The sequence below is a fragment of the Gaeumannomyces tritici genome, assembly GCF_000145635.1.
Source record: "Gaeumannomyces tritici R3-111a-1 unplaced genomic scaffold supercont2.168, whole genome shotgun sequence".
Lineage (NCBI taxonomy): Eukaryota > Fungi > Ascomycota > Sordariomycetes > Magnaporthales > Magnaporthaceae > Gaeumannomyces > Gaeumannomyces tritici.
In genome coordinates this window covers 1-1,147 of record NW_008804712.1, presented here as the reverse complement: position 1 = coordinate 1,147, position 1,147 = coordinate 1, and the positions used below count along the sequence as shown (strand labels likewise).

At 55.6% G+C, this 1,147-nt stretch overlaps 1 protein-coding gene across 1 annotated transcript; it reads left to right on the top strand.

The window, feature by feature from the left end:
• Positions 1-15: 15 nt before the first annotated feature.
• On the top strand, positions 16-1,114 carry GGTG_14187 (hypothetical protein; the record flags this gene model as incomplete). Its single annotated transcript, XM_009232114.1, has 2 exons — positions 16-896; positions 964-1,114. The coding sequence occupies 2 exons, from the start codon at positions 16-18 to the stop codon at positions 1,112-1,114; spliced, it is 1,032 nt and encodes a 343-aa protein (XP_009230378.1).
• Positions 1,115-1,147: the final 33 nt, after the last annotated feature.

Here is a 1,147-nt window from a genome sequence, read left to right as displayed (position 1 = left end):
AACGGAGACGATGCCATGGTCGAAGACCTTGGAGGCGATGGCTCTGCTCTCCAGCATCACCAGTCCGCCGGGTCTTTCAGTTCGGCCAAATTTGCCCTGCTAGGCAAGAAGCCAACTCGAAAGCCTCTCCCTAGCGGACCGGTGCCGCCGACGAAGGCACGGGCTGCTTCGCCGTCGCCTTCTGATCCCGACGAGTCGGCGCCCCCGCCCATGTCTGGCCGAGGCGTCAACGGCCCAGCCGCTTGTAAGGGCGTGAAATACCGATGGATGCCCTGCGATGACGGTCGGGTCCTGCTGCTCCTGCCAACACCGGAGCAATATTCGGACCTTAAAAAAGGCCCAGAAGATGGCAGCCCTTTGCTCGTTACTGTCGCTGAGGAACTTGGAGCACGAACGCAAGGTGCATTCCTTATCGACACCCCGATGGAGTGTCGACCAGTGCTTCCTCAACAAACGGTTCAGAAAAAACGATGCACAATCTACGGGCCGAAGCCGGTAAAGGACGACGGCTTTTGGCAGCTTTTCACCTCGCGCGCAATACAATCCTTCCCTGCTTTCGATAGCAATCCAAGCAATTTCGATTCCGACCTTAGTGTCGCTATCAAGGAGTATGAGCAGCTCCTTTCGGAAGCTTCCGAAAAGAATTTGCAAAGCATCGAAGGTGTTGGTTACCAAACTGACATTCCAGCACACACTGCCCAAGAACGCAGAGATGCTCTCCTACCTCCACAAAGCCCAATCTGGCGAATCCGGGGTAACAAACTGCCTCCAGAAGGTGTACCCGGGCTCCACACTCCAACCGCCTACCGAGGGAAGAAGCATGCACCATTTGCGTGGCATTTCGAAGACTACAAGCTGGGTGCCCTCAATTATCTCTACTACGGGAAGAAAGTGTGGTACGTTATCCAGCCAAAATCATGCAATAAAGCAACCGAGGTGTTCAGCAACGTACTGGGGGTTAAGGCCGACCATGACCAATTCCTGCGGCACCAAGCGCTGCACTGCGGAATCAAGCACCTGCGGAGCCAAGGCGTCCCAACGATGGGGTTTATGCAAGAGGCTTGGCAGATGGTTGTCGTCTACCCGGGCGCCTATCACTCTGGATTTAGCATAACGCCCACTTTCGCCGAAGCCATCAACTACGCCG